At 37.3% G+C, this 23,158-nt stretch overlaps 1 protein-coding gene across 1 annotated transcript in view; it reads left to right on the forward strand.

Annotated features, from left to right (window-relative positions):
* SLC15A5 (solute carrier family 15 member 5) overlaps positions 1 to 22,431 on the forward strand; it is a 73,991-nt gene extending 51,560 nt beyond the window's left edge. Inside the window, exons 8-9 of the mRNA XM_016197496.2 lie at positions 17,037 to 17,145; positions 22,284 to 22,431. Of these exons, the coding sequence (XP_016052982.2) occupies positions 17,037 to 17,145; positions 22,284 to 22,431 (257 nt within the window). The remainder of the gene's footprint in view (positions 1 to 17,036; positions 17,146 to 22,283) is intronic.
* Positions 22,432 to 23,158: the final 727 nt, after the last annotated feature.

Below are 23,158 nucleotides of genomic sequence, written 5' to 3' on the forward strand. Positions count from 1 at the left end.
GATACCCTCTATTTATCAAGGACCTCCTTTGTTTCAGGCACAATACTGGGCACTGACAATACCATGACAAACAAAATAAACATTTCCAAACCCTCATAAAATTTCCAGGGTCATAGGGAAACAATAAAATTAAGAGTGATAAATTCAATGGTAAGTGTAGCAGAGTTTTAGGGAACAAATGTACAATCCATGATTGATGAACAAGATTAAACCCTGCCCTTGTTTTAGTTAACTAAGTAAAAACATGTATTGAATACTTACTATGTACCAGGCCCTGAACTACATTCAATTATGTGAGATGTAGTTCCAATTCTCAAAGAGCTCAAACCCAAACTGTCATAACTAACTGTGTAAACTGTGGCAGGTTGTTGACTTCTCTGGTGATTAGATTCTTTATATGTAAACAGGTAATTAAGCATTGGTATTAGAATTTATGACAGCCTGGAAAGGCTTACCTATATCGCCACCTAAAACATCTTAGGCGTTGAACATATGGTTCTTTCCTTCACATTACGCAATGAAGATGTTTCTGAAAATTTGCTAAACGTGTAAATTTCTATTATCAAATCACATTTCATATACTCTAGAAGTACTACAAAGTCAAATATTACTACCAGTTAATCTCTTACATAAATCTAAATTTTTCATATGCGTTCTTGAGCAACTTACCCAGAGTTAGGCCAAACCTCACTGGTTAAGTTCCCCACTAAACTGTCCTCACTTCAGACATGAGCCACAAGTTGAGGGGTCCCCAGAACTGCCATCACTTCTGATAAGCTGGCTATAAATTTGGAGGTCCCCACAGACTTCCTCGGGTTTTATAATTTGCCAGAATGACTTGCAGAACTCAGGAAAGCACAGCACTTAGATTACATCTTTATGAAAGCAAAATAATACAATTCAGATTGAGCCAAAGGAAGAGACACCTAGAACAAAGTCTGGGAAAGTTCCAAAAGTAAAACTTCCCTTATCCTCAGGGATGCAGTATTACCAACCAGGGAAACTTACTTGAGCTTCAGAGTTTTTACTGAGGTTTTATTATGTGGTCACGATTGGTTGAATCACTGGCTATGTAGTTGAACTTAATTTCCAGCATCTTTTCCAACCCCAGAGGTTGAGCTGATATGTGACCCAAAGCCCCAGTCCTCTAATCACATGGCTGGTCTTCCTGGCTGGCCAGCCCCCATTTGAGTCATCTGTTAGCACAAGCCATCGGGTGGGGTTTGAGGGCTCACCACGAATAACAAAGATACTCCAATCACTCAGGAAATTCAAAGGGTTTCGAATTTACCTTCTAGGGATCAGGGGCAAGACCAAGCAAATTCTACACTCCACTATTTCACTCAAAACCTAAATATCTATTGCGAATTTACATAGCATGGTAGCACAGGAAACATTACTGCATTTATTACAACAATCTTATAAAGGTGGTATTACAACCTATGTTTTAAAATGTAACAATTTAAGCAGAAAAAAGACAGTGAAGTACTCCAGTCATCACAACTATTACCTGACAGAGATCTGAGCCTCTCAGGGTTCTGAAACCAATGTCAATATTGATTACAACACACCAAAGATCTATTAGGAGTCACCCTAATACAACCACCTTGGATGAGGGTCTACATATAAGATGTTATTGATAATATTCTAGATAAAGTAAAAGGTAGATAAACAAAAGTTTATATAATTCTGGCAGAGTTTGGTGCCCATGAAAGGTTTGCTAAGGACATATGGTGAAGACATCTTAGCAAAATAAGATGTGCAGTGGGGCACTCTAAACCTGTATTCAGAATACCATATAAATTACCACTAATTAATTTTACTTCTTATTTTAAGAGTTTTCCTGTTCCTGATAATACTGTTATATCAAATCATATCCCAGTAAGTTAGAATGCTACAATTGGATATTACCTTAAAGGTCATCTAGTCTAACACTGTACCAAAAACTATTAGATATACTAGCATCTGCTAGTACCTCGGAAAATTCTCTACTTTGAGATACAACCTGAGTCTGCCCATCTGTTGAGAACTATGTTCCACAGAATAAGTCTAATGTTCTATCCACATAGCAACTCTTCAGACATTTGACAAATATTCAAAGAAAGAATGTGGCACAGGGTTAAAAATGTAGGTTCTGGAGTTGAATCCAGGTAGTCTATCTATGTGTCCTCAGTTTCCATGCCAACAATAACAATAAATAATTCATCATGTTGTTCTGAGGATTAAGGAATTAATACATGTGATAAGATAGCTATTATGTTAGTCTTCTATTTTATATACAAACCACCCCAGTTTTCTCCCATTGCATGATTACCTGATTTTTCACTATAAAAACCCCTCCATCATTAAACAAGCAACAATTTGTCAGTATCTTTCTTAAAATACGGTTTCCAGAATCAAACACAATGCTCAAGATGATTGATATGTCACTTTGATTAACATTCTCTCTCTCTCTCTCTGAATGCCAACAGGGATTATGTTGACTTTTTCAGTAGCTGCATCATGCTTATGGTCAATTAAAACCCGAAGGTTTTTTTTTATTTTTAGCAGCCTTTCTCCATTCAGTTCCACTCATCTTATCACAATTTTTTTTTCTAATTAAATGCAAGAATTTATCTTTATCCTTAATAAATGTCAGCCCATCATCCTAAATAACACATTTTAAAAACTTGATTCTGTCATCCATTAAATTACTAATCTTCACTTCTTTACTAGCTTTGTGTCATCTGCCAATGTAGTAAGCAAGTAACTAGACTTCTTCCAGGTAATTGATAAAATGTTGAATTGGACAGAACCAAAAATAGAGCCTATGGAAAATTCCTAAACACCTCACTGCAAGTTAATGACAATCAACTAATCCTTCCCTTTGGGATTTAATCAGCTCCCACTTCACTTAATTACTATATTCAGCCCACGCACTTCTCCATCTTCCCTGAGTGACATCACAGGACTCATTGTTACATATTTCTCTCAGAATAGGATATGGCTTTGTTTACGACAGTCCCTTTAGCCATCAGAATTGCACTTATCAAGAAAGGAAATGAAGTTCCTTTACATGATTTGGTTCTAGTGACCTTACACTGATGTGTAGTGACTAACTAGAGCCCTTAAAAGAGAGGGATCCTTTTACCCTATGCCTGACTTTGGGTTAAATCATCATCTCTCTAAGACTGCTTCCTTTTATTTAAAAAAGGAAATGCTTTGCTTTGCTTTTCTCAGAGATGTTAAGATCAAATTAAATAAGGCATTTTAAAATTTAATGTCAGAGATTATTTTAAATATAAAATTAAGTCATATATTATAGTGGCCCCTTTGGTTAAAACAAAATCAGTTCATTAGTCAAACCACCAGATCAATTTTTTGACAGAGCTGACCATAATGAAACCAAGACTACTGCTATGTGCTCAGACACCCCACATGCCTCCACATCCCATTTAGCACATAGGATATTTTAAACCTTACGCATTCATGTCAGCTGAGCGTGTGTGTATACGAGAGTGTGAGTGTTAGTGCATGATTGGAAAGGGTAATCAGCTCTCACAGGCCCCCCCGTCTCCAAGCTGCATTAGTCATTTTTAGCACCGTGGTGGAGAATGGTGTGAATGTGGAAATGCAAAAGATTTCTTAAAACTTGACTGTGCAGACAGAGAGCTGCTGGAGTGACATTTTCAGTACAAGTGAGAAAACTGATCCTTCTGGGATCTCTAACTCCGAGTGCTTTAAAGGAGAAGATACAAGACTAAACCCATCCTCCTACGCTAATCATTTCAGGAATAGTTTATCTAAAAGTAGCAATGCTAATATAAAGGAGTGAAGAAGTCAGTCAAACTGCTTATTTCAACTCTATCCCATTAGCAACCAGATCAATTTTCTCACACATGAGTTCAAGCTTACCTTTTGACAAAAATAACAAAATAGCATTCAGTGAAAAATGACATCTTCGTTATGGACGTGCAAGTGATCGAAAGATCCAAAGCAAAATGCCTGAGAGACAAAGGATAATTGGACAGAATCAAGAGGTCAAGGTATACATGTTTTTGTCCCCGCTAGTCCTTCCTTCTCAGAGTTCATGAAAGGAACAAAGAATTTAGCTGTTTAATTCCTATCAAGATCATTTGGAATTAAAAAATGTGATCTTTTAAAATCCTCATTTAAATATCTATGATTATTGAAGCCACTGACAGCCATGTCAGCATGAATCACCTAGTCGCTCTTGAAGCAGGAGTCTGCAGTTGCAGTCAACTTGAGAGAAGAAAATATTTATGCATCTGGAAAGGTGTTCATCTGGTTTCACAAGCCCGTTCTTATTTTTCAAGAGATGTGTTTCTTCAAATTCAAATCAAAGCCTCGGGTCCAACTTCACATGCATTTTGAGATGACCAATTTTTTAATCCAAAGGGGAAAAGAAGTGGCCTGCTACCCCATAATCTGTCTTTAGTTAGCCATGCTTTACTGTCTGTCAGCTGGCTTAATGCCAGAGTTTCTGTGGCTAACTAGGCAGGCCCCCAACAGCTCCCATAGGCAAATCCTGCTTATGGTCCTCAGTCAGAATTAGATGCAGAGACCTCCTGTACAGCGGGGTTATGTATTTCAGAAACAATTTATTCTACAACCTTTGGCTCCACAGAAACCCTTGAGCTGCTCACAGGCCTTAGGGTTCTTAACAGTATCAAAGCAGGGCCCAAACTACCCTTTAGACTATGGAAAGCAACCGTCCATTGCTATTGGCTCACAAGAGGTAGAAAGGGACAGCTTTGAGTCAGATAAACTTGAGTTTAAGCTCAACTCAGCTCTTAAAGAGCTATGAGATCTTGAGCATGTTAACTTTTCTGAGTCTCAGTTTCTCCTTCTCTAAAATGGTGTCACTAGCAACTTCCAAGAATTCTATGAGGACAAGAGGAAATAAATATAAAGCACCAGATAAATAAAAGCAAAAATGTATATATACTTTTGTTGTTGTTGTTGTAATTTGAGTGAGACCTCAACATTTTCCAAGTGAGCTAGGATTATCATGCATATGATATTCTGGCATAATAATTTAATAATTCTGCAGAAAAGAGTGTGCTCCATAAATACAGAGCTCAGTTGTCCCATTCAACTTCAATTCCAAGTCTAGATTGGGACGAGATGAAATAAAGCAGTGCTCTTAGATTCTTCTTGGTCTCGTGGACCCCTGTCATTAATGGAGCTTCCTTTGCACGGCAAACTTAGAAGTCTAGATAGTTAGAATCACACCCATGTCCACAGTAAGAGTACCTGGAAATGCATTTGAAGTTGACACTAGAAGGATGGGTTGTACTTGGCGTGGTGAGCATAGGAGTCAAGTATTTCTGAGAGAGAGTATATATACCAAAGCTTGGGAGTAGAGAATCACGAGGTATATCAGGGGAACTCAAAGAAGATCAGTGACCTAAAAATATTCAGTAAATATTTTCTGAAGAGAGAATATGAGGGGAGAATTGCATGAAATCAGGTTGAGGAGTTAGAAGCAAAATCATGCAGGACCCTTGGTTTACAGGGATTTATCTAATTTGAAGGTAATAAGAAATCTTTAAGGCATCAGGCAAGTGACACAATCTATTTGGTTTTAAGATCATGTGGATGCAGTATAATTTGGAAGGGGGAGAAAATGGTTGGGGAAAACCAAGAAGGGTACAGCTGAAGTCAGCCAGGCAAGTCTGGATAGTGATTAACAAGGAAGAAAAGAAGCAGATGGAGACAAATGCATGGATATAAGCTGCATTTGAAAGATGGAATCGATAGTCCTCTGCTATGGTTTTGATAGTCAGGGGAAGCAGGGTACAAGAAAAAGGAGAGGTGTCAAGAAGGCATCCCAGATTCTGCCAAGAGCAACTGGGTGGGCAAAGAAAATGTTCTCCATTTTCTAAGTGGAGAACACCCGAAGACGAGTGGGTTTAAAAACTTGTCACCCATTCATTTTTTAACATATTAAGTTTGACATACTTGTTTGACATCCATATAGAAATATCTGGAGCTCAGAAAAAAGATCTGGGTCAGATATATAAATATGAGAATCTATGGCACAAAAATAGCATTTGAACCCATAGAAGTGAATGAAATTACCTAGTGTGAATATTAGGAGAAAAATGAGGAGAAAAAGGAGCCTGGGACCTAGACCTGAAAAGCCTCAGTATTAGAGGTTACACAGAGGAGAAATGGCCCAGCCCGCTGGAGAAAGAAAATTAGCAGCCAGAGATTTGGGGGGGGAGGGAGGGGGGTACAACTATACACGTTTGTGAGTGTATATTCATATACATACATATGTGTGTATGCAACATGTATATTTCACTGCCAATAAGAGAGAGGGTTATTTCAAGAAGGGATTGGTAAATTGTGTTAAATGCTGCTGTAAGATCAAGTAGAATGAAGAATAAAAAGCATTTATAGCCGGCCGGTGTGGCACAGGGGTTGAGCATCCACCTAGGATCCAGGAGATCGAGGTTCGATTCCCAGTCGGGGCACATGCCTGGGTTTCAGGCTTGATCCCCAGTGTGGGGCTTGCAGGAGGCAGCGGATCAATGACTCTCTCTCATCATTGATGTTTCTGTCTCTCTCTCTCCCTCTCCCGTCCTCTCTCTGAAATCAATAAAGACATTTTTTTTAAAGTATTCATAGATTTAGCAACATTACAATCACTAATAACTTCAGTAAGAGTCACTTCAGTGGTGAGAGGGGAATGAAAACCAGATTGGAGTAGGGCGAAGAAATACCTAGTAAGGAAAGAAATAAAGGTATTGCATTTAAACATCTCTTTTGAAGAACTTGGCAATGAAGATTTAAATAAAGATTTAAATGGTGGCTGGATGAGAATATAAAAGGATTTGCCAGATTTAGCAAGTAAAAATACAGGAGACCCAGTCACATTGAATTTCAGGTACACAGCGAATAATTTTTTTAGTATGTCCCATGAAGCATTGTGGGCACACTACAAACAAAAAATTATTTGTGCAATATTCAGGGCATGCTTATCCTATAAAATAATTTATTGTTGTTCTAAAATTCAAATTTAACTGTGAGTTCTGTATTTTATCTGAGAAGGTTCGATGTGGGCTCAAGATACTTTCTTATTTGAGAAACCTTGAGCATATGTAACAGATAAAAATATCTGGAGAAGTTAAAAATGCAAGTGAAAGAAGGGAGACTGGCTTATCAAAGAATGGATACTTCCTCCCTGCACTGAAACTGAGGGAAAGGAGAGGATGGTGCTGGTGCAAGCAGATGTGTAGTTCTGGTTTTGGAAAGGTGCTGGAGCCTTTCTTTCAAGGCTCCCAATTTCCTTTATAAAGCAGCAGGTCAATAATGAGGGCAAAGGGGGAGCAGGATGAGAATAGGAAGAACAGGGAATATGAACTCATTGCAGGAGCAAGCAAACTGATTTAGAAGTGTTAAGACTGCTTGTGATATCAGACGAAACGAGTGGCCCTTTTCCCCGTGGGTGCTGGGGGTGGAGTCTTTACAATATCTCAAGAAAAATAATTTTCTGCTACCCGCCTGGGAGAACGAGTGGTTTTTATTTGCATGGAATTACATCCCTGGGTTTCCAAAGTCCCATCTCTCTTAGTCCAGTCATAGAAGAAGTGTAGCTGGAGTTTCAGCAAAGCTAGAAGCAAAGCGAGTGTCCTGCGTTTCCTTTGCATGTTGGAGCTGGGTCTAGTTCAGCTTTGGGCTAGTTGCGGTCCATTCGTTCATTGTGTGGGGCGGGTCCACATGGCTGTGGCCACCTGGGTGAGTGCAGGAGAACATGCCCCAAGCAGCAAGAGTTCCAAGGGTCCCGAAAATACAAGAGCAGGGGATTAAATATCCCAAATTTCCAGGTGCTTGCAGTGGCCACACCCATTCTGGCCAACCATCTCTATTCCCAGGGGTGACTGACAGTAAGCACCTTTACTAGTCCCCCCAACTTTACTGGGCTTGAATCTATCTTCCTTTTGCTGGACCCCTGGGGAGTGTAAAGTTAAGCTGTCCAAGTGACATACCTATAATATCTGGCCTTCCCTTTGCTCCCATCCCATCCCATCATTAATAACTAGGTTAATCACAATGGTAGTATTGGCAGTGTTGAAGGCCCAGTTAACACTGGTGATCATGAAGAGTGATATCAAACTACCTGAAGCATGATTTTGCCCAATGACATTCAGGTGCTCAAAGCAGGTATGAAGTTGCCTGGTAGATTTTTAAATGGTCTAAAGACTACAAAACACAGGAATAAAGGCACTAACTCTACTCTTGAATTAAAGTAATTTGGAGTAAATCTTATAGGCTACTTTTTTCCAAATATTAAAAAAAAAGAGAGAAAAGTTTTCTTCTCATATTCTGAAATGAATAAGTCTACACCATTAGCTAAATGGAGTTGCAAATAAGAGAACAGACTGTACAAACAAGAGATATCAGGCAAAATCAGTTCCTGCTATATCCATAATATGATTTAAATTAAATATTTTACTATTTTAAGTAGCTCCACTTAGAGACTGACTTATTAATTCAGTCCACAAATACATACTGGGTTCCTACTATGTGTAAGTACTGAATTAATAATACCAAGTCTGATATTTAATTAACAAGAAGAACCTTATAGAAATAGTTGACACTCAAATTAATATCAGATATATTCATTTGACTAATGCTATTACAATTACAGTTCATGGCTAATGACATTATCGGGCTATTATCTCAGAGCATTACCTCTCTTCTAAAACTCATTTCCATGATAATTCATTGAAATCATCATGAGAACACACTATCTTGATGGGTTTTTACCTCCCAGTGCTCTTCAAGAGGAGAAACTCACAGTACTGTAAAAGAAAGCTTGTTATCCCAAATATCACCCATGCCCGTTCTCTGTGCAGTTCAGGTGAACAATGCACTGCTGTTTCTCTACAATTTTGAAAGACACGGTGTCCCTTCTCGGAAACAGCAACTTGACTTCATTTTAATCCACAATTCCCAAGAAGTGGGAATGCAAATTAAAGTGTCCATGCAGACAATGTTATGAGAGCAAGGTATTGAGCTCCTGCAGCTTTGGGACCCAATCTCGGCGCACCCATTTTATTCAACACATTTCTTCTATGTCCTTTACAGGACTTTCGAAAGACAGCTCCTCCTCTCTGTGCCTCTGTTTCCTCGTCTGTAAAATGAAGGTGATCACCTGAGTACTTATTAGATGAATATGGAAAAATGATAGAAAAGCCAAAGTAGAATATAGTTGTTAGGTATTATTTCCTTCAGGTATCATGAAAATTAATGTGTTTTAAAAATTAACTCAGGTAGGAGAGCTATGAATCTCAAATGAAGCATTTAAATCAGGTTACTGAAAGGAGGAAGGAAAGAAATTAACATTTATTAAGTGTCAGTTACATGCAGACCTTGCTATATGCATTTCACAAAGATATTATTTCATTAAATCTTTACAATTCTTTGGAGGTGGATATTTGTAGCCCCATCATATATAAGAGGAAAATGAGCTCAGAGAGTTATATAAGTTGCCTAAATCACAGCGCAGTGGTGGACTCCTGGTACCGGAGCTCTTTCTGCTGCACAGGGTTTATTTCCCACGGCACACAGCACATCCACCCCGGAGAAGAACTGATACATCTTTTTAATTGCATAGTTTTTCAGTCCCAAGCAAAAAGCACAGATGTGTCTAAAATAAAGTAAGGTATAAAATCTATTTCAGTCTTGTCTCAACAATTTTGGATTATTGATAGATATCAGCATTACAAAAAGTAACTTTAAAAAAAGAAAACCAGCAAAGTCTGAGGGAAATAATTGCTTGCTGTACCCAACTGTTATTTAAAAGATTCCAAAAGGCACATTTTCAGATCTTCAGACTTCCTTTACATTCAAAATAAGACAGTAATTAGTAAAAAAGAGGAAAATTGTTTTTTCCTCTGAAAATTGATGGCAGAAATCTGCCTTGAATCAAAAGCAATATGCTGGAGCACTGAAAATAACACCACCTCTGCCTGAGGTGAGCATACTGAGTTTACTGGAGTGAGTGACTCTTAGGATTCACATTCAACTGTTATTGTTACTTAGGGTAATAGGATTTCCGAAATAATGTCTTCGGACAGCTTCATAAATAGCATATAACTTCCAAGTTACAAATGAATTTTAGAACCATTTTATCAGTTTTCTCCAAATCCTATTTTTAATAAGGGAAACTTGTTAATTTTAGAAAATAATAAAGCTTTTATAATATTTAGTGTTTCATCTACAACATAACTTTTTATTTACTCAATGTTTAAAAATTCAGTTTAGTAAGATTTTCTTCTCTTTATATGTATCCTGAAAATTTCTTGTCAGAGTTATTACAGGAATTTTATGCTCATTTTCTTTTTGTTGTTATGAACTGAATTATTTCTCTTCATTACAACTCTCTGAGATAACCACTATTATATAAGAAGATTATTAATGATTATCTTCAGCTTGCATTGAACTTCTTTAACTTCCTTTGCAAATTTATGAGAGTATTTTAGTTGATCTTTTATGTTTATGGCAAAATTATCTAATCTTCTAAAATTTTTATTAATTGATTGTCTTGAGAGAAAGAGAGAGAGGGAAACATGTATTTGTTTTTCCACTTATTTAGGCATTCATTAGTTGATTCTTGTAAGTGCCCTGACTGGGGATTGATCCACAACCTTAGTGTATCAGGACAATGCTCTAACCAAATGACCCACCCAGCCAGAGCTTTAATGTAATTTTTTTATCCATATTTCCAATATTAACTCCTATGTTTTGTATCTATCAGGACACAGGACTTCCAGAGCTATGTTAACACCAGAAGACAAGCACATGTTATCTTGCTCATGATCTTAATATGAATCTCTCTTATTTTTCTATTAAGCATATTTGTAGATTTAGAAAGATAATTTTAAAGGATGTTCTTTAGCATAAGAAAATTTATATTTCTTGTTTTCTGAGATTTAAACAAATCAGGTTAAATTTTATTGAATGTTTATTAAACAGCTCTTGAGATAACCTTTTGATTTTCTTACTGCTCCTGACATTATATAGTATATTTAATTAATAGATTTTTAATTATTAAATTACAAGAAATAAATAATACTTGATAGCATCAATACTACACTCTGGAAAGCTGCATTTCTTCCATGAAAACTGAAAGATGCATTTAGGACTTAATGTCTATTTTGAAGATAATTCTTTGTAATTTTCCCCCACTATTTCTTGCCATTAAGATTTTTCATTTCTTCTTAGTTCAATTTTGGCAATTAATCTTTGCCTTGGTAATTATCCCATTTCTATATAAGATTTTTTGCACTAATATAGAATATTCATAACTAAACATGGTTATCTTCTCTGATTTTTTTATGTACTCTGACCAGACTGTCAAGGTTTTTTGTTGTATTTTTTCCTGTAATGAATTGGCTCTTAAAACTAATGATGCCATCGTAATGAACCCAGTTATTAACTAATTAACAGGAAAAGAGCAAAGGGAAGGCTGGATGATATAGGCATGCCATTTGTGCTAGAAAGGTCTGTTCCCTGCAGATCCTGGGGGAAGGGACTGGGCAAAGAAAGAACAGGCCCGTGCCCAGGGAGGTCTGGATGAGGCAGGAAAGGCGAGCATCTGTCAGTCACGCCTGGGAGCAGGTCACTGGCCAGAATGGGCGTGGCCACTGCAGGGGTGGGAAGATTTGATGTTTAAGCTCCCGAACAAAGGCGCTCTAGCTCCTGCTTGCTCTCTTGCTTGCTTGTGCTCCTGGCTCTCCTGTGGCAGGCGTGTGCTCCCCTGGCTTCACCGCCATGGGGACCCCTCACACAAGGAACTAATGGACTGTGACTTGCCCGATGGTATGCCAGACTTAACTCCACCACGGAATAGAAACTCTGGCCACTGGCTTTGCTTTTAACTCTGCCGAATCCCCAGCAGCACCTTTTCCAGGACTAGTTTAGGGAAATGGGACTTTTGAAACCCAGGGATGTAACTCCACGCAAATAAAAATCACTCATTCTCCCGTGTGAGTCTTAAGAAGTTCTTTTCCTCAAGATATTGTAAGAACCCGACCCCCAGCACCCAGAGGGGAAGGAGATCCCCCACTTCCACAGATAACACTATTAAATCTAATATACTTTAATATGTGTATTCTCTACTCTTTATTTCCTTTCATTTTACTTCCCTTAGACTTGTTTTGTTTTCTACTTTTTTTAATGTTTAATATCTAGTTCATTTATTTTCAATCTGTTAAAAAACAAACCTCAACTGAGTAAATTTGAAGATCTAATTGGCTTTACTCAATGATTCATGAATCAAGCAGCATCCCATCTAGCAGGGGAAAAAAGGAACTCTGAGGAGGTGTTCAAAACAGAAGACTTTCACAGGCAGAAAAGGGTGTGACAAGCAAGTTATTAGCAAAAGAAAAGAAAGGATTATTTCAGACAAAGTCACCTTCCTTTGGGGGAAGAGCAGGAATGTACCATGCAGATTACCTAGTGCTGGTCAGGAAACTGCTGATGGACTGGTTAAAGGTCAAATTCCTAGGAGAGTTTAAAACCACAATTAGGTCTTGGTTTGCTGTCCTGAGGCAAGTGACTCCATTTTCGGACTCTTGGGGGGGTGTGTGTGTGTGTGTGTGTGTGTGTGTGTGTGTGTGTGTGTGTGTGTGTGTTTAAATCCATACTTTAAAATTACAAACATATGTGCCTCTGAATAGAATTTATATCTGTACTCCTCAATTTGTAAATGCAATTTCCTCATTTTCTAAATACTGTGTAATTGTGGGTTTTATTTCCGCTTTGACCAACTACAGTTGATCCTTGAAAGTCACAGGTGTGAACTGCACTGGTCCACTAATACATGATTTTTTTCAATAAACACAGTTGGCCCTTTCTATTTGTTGGTTTTGCATCAGCAGATTCTACTAACTGTGGATTAAAAATAGTACTTTTGACCCACAGTTAGGAATCCAAGAATGCAGTGGGCTTACTGTATGTGTAATTGTATGTCATTTTATATAAAGGATTTGAGCATCCACTGATTTTGGTGTCTGCAGGGGTCATGAAGCAGTCACTATGGATTCCAAGGGCCAACTGTAGTTAAATTTGGGGGAAGTCATAAAAGTTATATGTATAAATGTACCACAATTTTTTATCCACTCATCTACTGATGGGCACTTGGGCTGCTTCCAAATCTTGGCTATTGTAAATAACACTGCAGTGAACACAGGGTGTATATATTCTTTTGAATTAGTTTTGGGTTTCTTTTAAAATGAACAAATAACTCTAGCTGAACAAGAAATATTTGGGGAACTTCTGAATAAGTTCAAATATTTTGTGTGTTACATTACCTCAATGATCTAAACTCATTATTAACTAGCTGGTTATAGCATTAAAGTGTTTAGGGTTCATTGTGAGTATTAACAAATGTCACTTACTGTTCCCCAGACTCTTTATGTGGCACATTCTTTCTCATGTTGTTAACCTTCCTATCCACCCAACCTAAGATTTGGAGAAGTTTAGTTAGTTCCATTCTAGACCTAAAGTGTTCTCTCTATCTCCTTTGCAAGGATACTCATGATTTCAATCAGCTACTAGAAATGTCAGGTGAAAAATGGCACAAATGTGAATTATGACAATAAAAGTTTATAAGCTACTAAAATAAAATTATAGTACCTAAGAGCTGAGTCAACTGACAATGTTAAATGGAACATTTTACAACCCGTCCTGGGATAATGATAAAAAGAAAAAAAGTAGCACACAGAACATGAAGAAATATCTGACAGGAAATGGGCCAAGATCAAGCTCAGGCTACATGACTTTGGATGAGCTACCTTAAAAGTCAGGATGGGGAGGAGGTAATGTAATGTTTATGGAGTGTTTCTTCTGTGTCCAACTGTTGACATCTATTATCTCTTTTACTTCTCATACCAGCTGGTGAGAGGGCTATTGCTGTCATTTTAGAGAACAGAAATCGAGGCTAACGTGGTAGAGTTAGACAAATGCCCAACAACAAAATTGTTACATAATAGAGACAATGTTTGACATCAAAAGTCTCTCTGACGCCAAAGCCCATGCTCTTTCTATAGCTTTTTATACCCAATGCTATCGCTTTGTGTAGCTAGATCTCTATATAAATAGAGCAAATTTTAGGTTTTATAAAGAATCTTTCTTTCCAACTTGATGCTAATGTTTGTTCCTCACTATCAATTCAGGTGAGGGTGCTCTTTACCATGAAGCTTACCATGTAAATTAGCTACACAGAGACTGTTAAATTATAGCTAAATAAGGCAAAAAATATAGTGCTAGCATGAAGATTAGCATTAGGAAGAAAGCTAAACTCTAAAAATGATACTTAAGGAGGAATATAAGAGTGTTTTCAGGCATTTGAATAGGTGATATGGCAATCTTTCTTCTTATTTTTAAATAACTCCATTCATAGAATATTTTGCGTTACTCACAAATTTCCATTGTCTTTTCTCTAACCTTTCTAATTAGTCATCCTTCTGTCACCCCACATGCCCATAATACCAAGTCACAGTGCTTCTCGTCTGTGCCCACCACAGTACCCCCAATGACAGACACAAGCACACTGGCATGCCCAGGGAAATCTGGTGCTGCCTCCCAATAGGCTAGTATTTGCTGTAATTGCACAATTTCTTAGAAATATTACGTTTTACCTTTAAAGATCTTACAGAATTTATATTCTTTTCTCTCATCTTACTTTGTTATAAAGACAGTCTTTTCAATTACTTACCATAGACCAAAATTCATGCTCCAGGAAGAATTAATGTCATGTTAATTCTGAGGCATCGCATACTCTGTGAAAACTCCTCTTACTCTAGCCAGAGAAACACAGTGATAAAATGATATAATCATATGACATGCAAAGTGCTGATGTGAAATGGGAAGGGCAGAAATATGATTGGGATATTAATTCAAGAGAAATAAGAAAATAGGACTGTTTAAATGGGCTTAGCAGGATGGATTAGTTCTTTCTGAAAATATGTGTGGTGTTATCTCAGCTTATCTTGACTTCCACCCCCAACTCTCCCCATTTAAGTGCAATAAAATGTTTAGTTTCTACACACACAGAGACACACGCACACACACACACACACACACACACACACACACACATTTAGAGGGCTACAAAATATTCAATAGCCAGACACAGAGGGAAACATTCATTGAAACTGCTCCTGAATATCAGATGAAGGCATCATGTCAATATAGCAATAAAACCATAAATTTTTATTGTAATGGAACACAAATTAATAAAATGGGAAAGTAGGACTTACAAAATAGCTTTAAACTCAATACCGCATTTCATTTATAGGTCCAAGATTATAATGGACAAAAGCTAACGTTCATGGTTGATCCATAATAATAGTCATTGAGAAGTTAAATGACAGAGGAGAAACAGCTTTAAATGGGAAGTGGCACAATTAATCACAACTGTCATACTTATGCACTTGCTGACTATCAACCTTGAACAGAGCATTTAATTCAAATCCCATTTAAAAGTATGCACTGTCAAGGGAGAGGCCAAGAACCATTTTCTAGTTCAGGAAGCAACCCACAGTCCATGTGCCAAAGATGGCACTGAAAATCAAGTCTATTGGCATATAGACTGATTGCTCTGATCCTACACCCTCTTCACAACCCATTGCAGGAGCTGCTCCTATTAAAAAAAAAAAAAAAAAAAGCCAGAAATCTCGGCATCTGACTTTTCAAAGATGATCTATTTCTGTTCTCATAATGCATAACATTATTTGGAAATACTCTGCACGTGCAGAACTCAATTGAAGTTCTCTCTCTGAAGAGAGATTTTGCCTTTTAAACACCCTTTTAAACATTCTGAAATACTACACATTTGTAATATATTTGTTAATACTAAGATCCCATTGCTGTTTTAAAAGCATCACATAAAAATAACTGTTGAATATATAATATAATACATTGTTAATTAATGTGTTGATGAGGTGTTGAATAATATCTCAAAACTCACTGAAGAGAAATTGAGTGTGTTCAGAGACAGAGATGATATACAGATATAGATAATGATAGAGATAGATACAAATAGATGATACAGATATGGGTATAGCTAGAGAGAGATGATATACAGATATAGATAATGATAGAGATAGATATAAATAGATGATACAGATATGGGTATAGCTAGAGATAGAGATGATACACAGATATAGATAATGATAGACATAGAGATATAAATAAACGATACAGATATGAGTATAGCTAGAGAGAGAGATGACAGAGATAGGTAGATAGGTAGAGATACAGGGATAGAGATAGAGATTTGGACATAGAATGAGAGAGAGAGTTATAGCAAAGATCCAAAGCAAAAGTCAAAATTTAGGAGCAAAGTAAAAATAGTTACCTTGAATCCTAAATACTTTCATCTATACTTATATAATAGTTTCATATATGCCTGTTCAACACCAGAAGGAAGTATTTAGAAGTATTAAATGGAAGGAATTACTCATCAGTTCAACAAAACATCTTCCTGTCAACCAGACTGCAAGTAATTTGACAAATATTATAATTAAGGTAATGTTAGATTTATCTAAGTTGTCAAAATAATGTAACATCTGGCATCTATACGTATTAGCTCACTAAGCTCACAATGAGCATATGCAACACAGACTACCTGGTCAAGGCAAATATTTGTCATTCATTTAATGTGTATTTACTAAACAATCCCTATGAGCCGGCCACTGTTCTACATACTAGAAATTAATAAGACAAACACGGTTCCTGCAAATTAATAGGGTAATCAGGGTTACTCTTACAGCCCAGTTCTTCTGACACCTACACTGTGTTATGCAAATTAAGTTTTTCTGACCTTGGGTGCCCTGCTTGTCATTTTACTGTTATTTACAGAATTAAATAAATTTTGACAATGAGTTTCAGATGAGGCTTTTTTGCTTTGTAGATATTATTGAAGCAAGCCAAGCTCTATGAATCGGGGAATGATAAAATATTCACAGAAACGTACAATTCTGCTGTTGAATAACAATTACACTTATTCCAAACAGGCAATTGGTTTCCAAACACATTAAACAAAGGCGATTTAGAGAGCTTCTTCTTCTTCTTGGCATCATTAACGTTGTTGAACGCCCTGGGATTCTGGAGTATTTCACAAAGGCAAGTGTGTGTGTGGTAAGATGAACAATTTCTGAGTTCATGAAATATTGACCTGGGAACCATCACTGAGCCAACAGGAACCCTGCATGCCATGACAAGTTAGCATATTAGAGAAATTTAACAGATTATTCAGAGCCAGAAATTTCCATTTAGACTTCACTTTTTTCACCGATCCTTATAGTAAAAACAGTGCTTTACTTGCTTCTAAAGCAAGCTTTTTTTCTCCGTTACGTAGTACCAGTTTAGAATTAGAAATAACCATATTGGTAATAAAATGAATGAATCATTATCATTAAAAGCAAATATCATTAAATAAATAGCTAGAAATCTAATGATGCTTAAGATTTCTATTCCATTCTGGCCTTTAAATCAGCAGTGACCATTTCAAGGTCAATAACAAACTGGGCAAAATCATTTAGCCAGTCACCTGAGACCATTTAATGGCTTAATATGTTTTGTCTACCATCCAGCCATTGCCAGTGCACCTCTTCCCCTCTCTCTGTCTCTCTGTCTCTCTGTCTCTCTTTCTCTCTGACATATTCTTGGATGGCTGTGTGCTTTTGAGCAACCTGCCTAACCTCTCTGAGCCTCTGTTTTCACACATGTAAAATAAAGACAATAATACCAACCGCTTATGGGCTTTGGGGAGATAAATTTTAATAAAGGGTCAAGCATAATATCTGCCACATAGTGGGAACAAAACAGATCTTCATTTTTCTCAGTTCCCTCCATTCGCTTCCTCTTTAGTTGTGTTTATCCCATCCATTGCCACTTCTCCCTTGCCTACATCATTCTTTTACTCACCTAATAAGTTTCTTTTGGAACATCAGTCATGTGATAGGTACTATAGTCAACTAAAAGGATAAAATGTCAGTAAGTCAGTAATGCAGAGTGCTACCTACGCTTATGTTCCAGCATACGAGAGAGGCAAGATGAATGACAAAATCATACAGAGGATGTACCACAGAATTTTACATTTGGACATATGTAATTTTATTAACTCCAATAAATGAAACCGCAATAAATTTAATTAAAATAAATAAAGAGGCAGAAATCAAATGAAAAAAGTCTTAATGGCTACGTGAGTTTTATCGCTTCTTACCATCCAAAATGTATGTTATCAAATTGACCCTCCACAATGTATAATTTCCCTAAAATGTCTATTTCATTCTTAGGTTGAAAATAAAATTAGAAAATCAGAGTCTTGCAGAAGGATCCAGCAAGAATGTCCTCAGCTTTGTAGTAAAAATAGAGTCAGCAACAAAAACTGAAGCTGAAGCACGGGCTCTTTCCCCTCCATCCATTGCCTCCAAACACAGAGCTGATGCCCATCTGCCAGTTCTCACAAGCCTGTACTATTTCTCAATTTTCGCTTTTTCTCCCACTGTAAGATTTGACCCTTGTCTTTTTTTGCAGTAGTTTAAAAGGCAATCTCTAGAGCCAGCCCAGCTGAATTCAGTCCCACCACTTAGCTGTACTAAGTTCAGCCAGCTGTTCGGCCCTGCTAACCCTCAGTTTTTTCATTCGTAAAATGGAAACAATAAGAATAGCAATTGTGGCATAAAGTTGTGAGCATGAGTAAGTACTCAGAGAGCTGGCAGTATTAATAATAATGGCCTCACACTTTGCCTTATGCTCCCTCCTTCCTACTTTTTATTCTTCTAGACTTGTGCTGAGGTGTTACCAAGACGACCATGGTTAGGAGCTGAGTTCAGGTAGAACTAGCACTGCAACCAGAAAAAGCAGAAGCTATTAGCTCAGGGACTTACTCAGTCATTTATTCATTCAACCAACATACTAAGCCTTGTCCGAGGAACTAGAAAAAAAGAATTGATAAAAGAAAAACACTAGTCTGCATGAAGCTAACATCTAGTGCTCAAATTAAAATATGTGTGACTCTTCCTCTGTGGTTGTCAAGCAGATGAGTTGTTAGTATAAAGAAGTGAGAGATGGTGGAGTGGGATGTAGAGGAGGCAAGAATAAAAATGCACAAAGCACCAGAATTGGAGAAACCAAAGATGAGAAGGGACTAAGTGATAATACAGTGTTTATTTAGAAATGAATCTGATTCTTACTAAATCTTATTTATCTCCTGTATACTCTCTTTTCTCTTTTTCTGCCTGCTTTTTAGGGGAAGGGGGAAAATAGGGGATAAGACAAGCAAGAAGGGAAAAAATTCATTTTACATATGCTGAGCACTGCTGTGTCTTAGCACGCTAGGTACACACAAGTAGCCTCGTGTAATCTTTACCACCTTCCTGCTCCACTGTATTTAACAAACCAAAGTCAGAGCCCTGGCCCCGTAGCTCAGCTGGCTAGAGCACTGTCTTGATACACCAAGGTTTAAGGGTTGATCTCTGGTTGGGGCACACACAAGAGTCAAAAAATGAATGCATAAATAGTGGAACAACAAATCAATGTCTCTGTCTCTCTCTCTCTCTAAAATCAATAATTTTTTAAAGCTAAAGTAAGAATTAGATAAGTAAATTGAGTAAGTTTAGACCCAAGTTTGTCTCTAAAGCCCATACACTTTCTCCTATATTCAGCTGCTTCTAAATTCCATAGAAGAGCCCTCTACCTGCTCTCTCTCTCTCTCTCTCTCTCTCTCTCTCTCTCTCTCTCTCTCTCACACACACACACACACACACATACACAACTCCTTAACCATGTTAGGTAGGCAAGAAACCAGAAACCAGTCCCTTCAGTTAAAGTAACTACAACCACCATCATATGCTAATCAGCCACTCCCCAGGAAAAGAATTTCTTCTCATATAGTAGAAAGGAGAGTCTGGAAAATTTGCCTACAGAGATTAAGTAGCTAGAACCAACTACTAGAGCAAAGGCACACATTGCCTTGGGAATCTCTTGCCCATTGGGATCAAATGGGCTAACTCAGAAGAGTTAGACAAGAAACCGTATGGAATTTAAGGTGGGAAAATCAGTGACCTCAGGGAGGAGTGCATGATTCTGATTTATTTCTATACTGATTGTTATTGTCAAATACTAACAAACAGCAAGTATACAAAGAAACAGGAGAGAACACAGGTGTCACAGGGACAGCATTATTGAAACATATTATTTATGAGTCAGATAGTGTTTGTTCAAAGTACACATCCAATCACAATCCAATTTTTACCAAACCCAAAGGTGTTCAGAGCCAGATAACAGTGGCACATCTATCAAGAACAGGACAGTCCCAAGCTATTCTTGTCCCCAGGATCTTGATGATAGTGGATTAATTATGAAATAGCATCCTCCTCAATATACAGGTGTCATTAGGTCTGTGTTAGCACTAGAAGGCACCCCCAACCCCCACCAAGTTTATATTAGTGTGATGCAATCCTGGCATAAATTCTAAAACCATCCTAATCTTGTCAGGGAGTGACAGATCACCTGAGTACAATTAGGAATTAGCCATGAATGTCAGGCCAGGCTTACTTTTTATTTGTACAAAAAAACAACAAACAAAAACACAAGAGCTCCCTGACTTTGTATAGAGTCCTCCTCAATCAAATCTGAAATAGGGCAATAGTGACATGTCATACCTAAGGCTCTCCAGGTTGTAAGTAAAATAAATAGGCAGGAAAAAAATGTATTTTTCTTGACAAAAAGTATTAGATAACCATCTCCCTAGTACTTAATATAAATACATATCCCTCACTGGATGCCAATATTAAAAGGTATTATAGCCCGGCCTGCGTGGCTCCCTGCTAAGCTTCCACAAGATCACAGTTTGATTCCTGGTCAGGGCACATGCCCAGGTTGTGAGCTCGATCCCCAGTAGGGAGTGTGCAGGAGGCAGCCAATCAATGACCCTCTCTCATCACTGATGTTTCTCTCTTTCTCTCCCTCTCCCTTCCTCTCTCTGAAATCAATAAAAACATACTTATAAATAAACAAATAAATAAATAAATAAATAAATAAATAAATAAATAAATAAATAAATAAATAAATAAATAAATAAATAAATAAAAATTGTGGATGTTTCTGGGGGGAGGTGGCAAAAGGGTGTTAGCTTTATAACAATCCTTCTTGCTCTTCAATGTTGTAAAACACATCTTATCAAGTTGATATCTATCATTGCACTTATTTTGTCAATGATCCCAGTACTCTTTTGTGCATAACCTGTAACAGTAATTGAAAGCGACACAAGTCAGATACAAATGACCAGTTATTCATGCATGTTCTTCTTTTACAGTTATTTTTAGCAATATATTGAGAAGGAAAAGGAGGTTTGGAAACCTCCACAGGTCAAAAATAGATGCCTGAGCCCAGAAACTAATATGTTCTTGATAAAATTGAACTTAAAAGCCATATTTATTTGTTCATTCGACAAATGTATATTGGATATCTACTGTGTACCAGGAACTGGCCAAGGCACTAGGAATAAGCAGTGACTAAAGCAGTCTGAGATTCCTATTGTCCTGAGGCTTACTCAAAAGTGTTTAAGAAAATAGTTTGTCTTTAGAGGCAGCATTCCATAGAGGGAAAAGGCCAGGATTCCAAGTAGTAAGTGAGCTCTGATTCCAAACCCATCTTCTGCCAACTACTATTCACATGAACCTTAAGCAAGTTATCTCACCTCATAGAACTTCAGTTTCCCTACCTGTGAAATGGGATGATTCCATCTTTCCAGGGCTGTAGAATTCAATAAGTCGGGGTGGGTGTAGTACATAGTGCCCTAGCATGATACTTGGCACTTAGAAGACACTCAGGAAAACCAGGTTTTTCTTGGGTCAAGGTAGAGGGTACACATTCTAGAAATATATTCATGGATTTCTTCTTCGACAATGATGTTCTCCACATAGTCTCAGCACCAACTTTACAAATCCCCACTGCGTCTGGTGCACCTTTCCTGAGTCCTGGCCACCATGAAATCTGTGAAGTTGACAGAATTTGAGACTTCACTTTCTCACTGCATGCTGTGAAACAGCACCATCTAAAGGTACTCATGAGACACCTTCATATGCACTAAACCTCCTGGTGTTTGGGTGAGCAGGGCTCTTAAATAATCATCACTGTTGTGCCAGTATCTATGGGCCCGTAATAAAAGGTAGACAAGCGCAGGAGGAAAGCAAATGATTTATCAAGTCATCTACATCTGGTCCTAAAAGAGGCTTGCTTTCTTTCTTTTTCAGATATTGTAATCTAAATCATTTTAATGTCCAGAACATCAGTGGAAGTCATCTTGAAGAAACACTTCTCCTCCATGAAAAGTCTCTGAAATTTTATGGCAGTACGCAGGAATTTTCTTCAAGTATTGATCTTTGGGAGACAGCCCTATGAAACTATATTTGACTTCACCCGTCTTATGAGCAAAGTATTCATTGTTTTCTTCATCTGAACGCTTTATGCATTTTAGTTTGCACTGATGTGTATGGGAGTGGCTTTATGAATACTATTTGTGTGCTATATTTACAAAAACTAATTATGACACTAATAAACTAGTATGCTTTTGCACTTATATGCTATGCATTAGAATTAATAAAGTAATTTCAAAATCTAGGTGATTACAACAAAATGACAGTTTTCTATACATCACAATATTTTACAACTGTTTACAATGGTTAGGCCATTAAAAGCAACATGTGGTATTTTTTGGAGTTTTAATGTGCCATTAGAATCAAAATAACAGTATGTTATAGCCTTCCTTTTAATATATTTATTGAGCACTTATTATATGCTGGGCATTGTGATCTTATCAATGTCTGAACAAATAGTAAATCTTTTTATGATTTTACTATATTTGATCTTGATGTTACACTATCAAGAAATGAACTAAGGAAATTTTCTCAGAATTGAAAAGCAATGTTACTAAAATAGAGGACCTTAACGAAGAGCAAATATCCACATGCTGAAGAAGTTGTAAAATAAGTGTAAATGATGGAATTACTGATACTAAAGGAAAGAAGGGAATTAAAGAAGGTTAAATGAGAGCAGAGTAGTCAAATGAAATAGAGATGCTTAAGTGATCCCCTAACCCAAATGACATCTTTGGGTCACCACTGTTACC

The sequence above is a fragment of the Miniopterus natalensis genome, chromosome 2 (genome assembly GCF_054644295.1).
Source record: "Miniopterus natalensis isolate mMinNat1 chromosome 2, mMinNat1.hap1, whole genome shotgun sequence".
In the NCBI taxonomy this organism is placed as follows: Eukaryota; Metazoa; Chordata; class Mammalia; order Chiroptera; family Miniopteridae; genus Miniopterus; species Miniopterus natalensis.